The sequence below is a fragment of the Austrofundulus limnaeus genome, unplaced genomic scaffold (genome assembly GCF_001266775.1).
Source record: "Austrofundulus limnaeus strain Quisiro unplaced genomic scaffold, Austrofundulus_limnaeus-1.0 Scaffold728, whole genome shotgun sequence".
NCBI classification, from domain to species: domain Eukaryota; kingdom Metazoa; phylum Chordata; class Actinopteri; order Cyprinodontiformes; family Rivulidae; genus Austrofundulus; species Austrofundulus limnaeus.
The window spans coordinates 92,322-93,554 of record NW_013953130.1 but is presented as its reverse complement, the minus strand read 5'-3'; the positions used below and the strand labels follow the sequence as shown (position 1 = coordinate 93,554).

At 39.8% G+C, this 1,233-nt stretch overlaps 1 protein-coding gene across 1 annotated transcript in view; it reads right to left on the bottom strand.

Moving 5' to 3' along the window:
• txlnbb (taxilin beta b) overlaps positions 1 to 1,233 on the bottom strand; it is a gene marked incomplete at its 5' end in the record, with an annotated part of 13,864 nt that overhangs the window by 1,915 nt on the left and 10,716 nt on the right. Inside the window, 3 exon segments of the mRNA XM_014028209.1 lie at positions 281 to 376; positions 502 to 594; positions 663 to 737. Coding sequence (XP_013883663.1) covers positions 281 to 376; positions 502 to 594; positions 663 to 737 — 264 coding nt within the window.

Below are 1,233 nucleotides of genomic sequence, written 5' to 3'. Positions count from 1 at the left end.
AAGTGGTTTTAGGCAAGAAATGTTGCATAATACGTTGTGCTCAAAGTGTATGTTAAAGGTAATGCTCAGCTACTATCACTACAAATTTTAGCTCAATATCTGTCAACAGAGTCAGAGACATTTTTGTGTTTAKCAAAACTGCTTTGTTTTGGTGGCCATTTTTGAAACAAGTTGTCTCCTGTTCAGCTGTGAGGTGCATCTAGTGGTTACACTCTGAGAGTTGGATTAAAATATATTCTCTGGTTCATGAGACTGTGTTAACTGGTACCAGTGGACTTACATCTGCCACCATGTCGATGAGACTCTTGTTGCAGGCATCAAAGCGAGTCTTCCACGACTGACAGTCTTTCTCCAGCTTTTTCATTTTCTTTGACATCTAAACAACAGAAATGTTCATATTACAGAAGCTCCACCGTTCATGTAAAGTAGTAAACATGTCCGTTTTTAGGCCCCATCAAAAGTGTCTGTGAAGCTGAGAGTTGTTTTATTTTTTGGTCTTACTTTGTCCATGTCCTGTTTGAAGCCGCTGTACACACTGTTGCTTTTTGACACCGTGCCTTGGATTTCATCAAACTTCTGGGAGTACATGTCAAGCTGAGGAGAAAAACATTATTAGCTTCTCTACAACAGAAAAAAAAACCACTGACAGCTCGTTACCTTACCTGGCTCCTCATGTCTCCTTCCTGCTCCCTCAGGATCTTCAGCTGGACTTTGTACTCTGCTGTCTGCTTGAGGAGCTGCAGGACACATCCCACCAGACAATTAACACTGTTTTCATGCTGATTCAACATCCACACTGTTGTTTTCAGCCTGGTTTTGGTCTCTAACTACTTCATTCATTCATATTTGATTAAGCGTACCAGAGTCCTGCTAAATCAGGTGGGAGACTCATGTGGCTCCTCACACATTGATRAGATAAAACGTTAGGGTTAACCCTCCTTTTCTCTCTATTTCTTAACTTTTGCTYATTCCCTGCCAAAACCTTAAGAAAAAGTGCCGCAAACAATGGTTTATTTAAGACCTTAAAGTTTGTTGTTCCTGATAAAGTTGTTAAAGTAATGATAATTAACTCTGACGCGTGTTAACCATTTGTATCATATTTGCTACACAGGATTCTGTGACCTGTATTTAATCAATGTGATCAATATTTTCCTCAAAAACCTGTTGTTTTATAATGTGAGACCTGTATTCTGCCCTCTGGTGGATCATCAATGTACTGCAGGAAGTGGAACT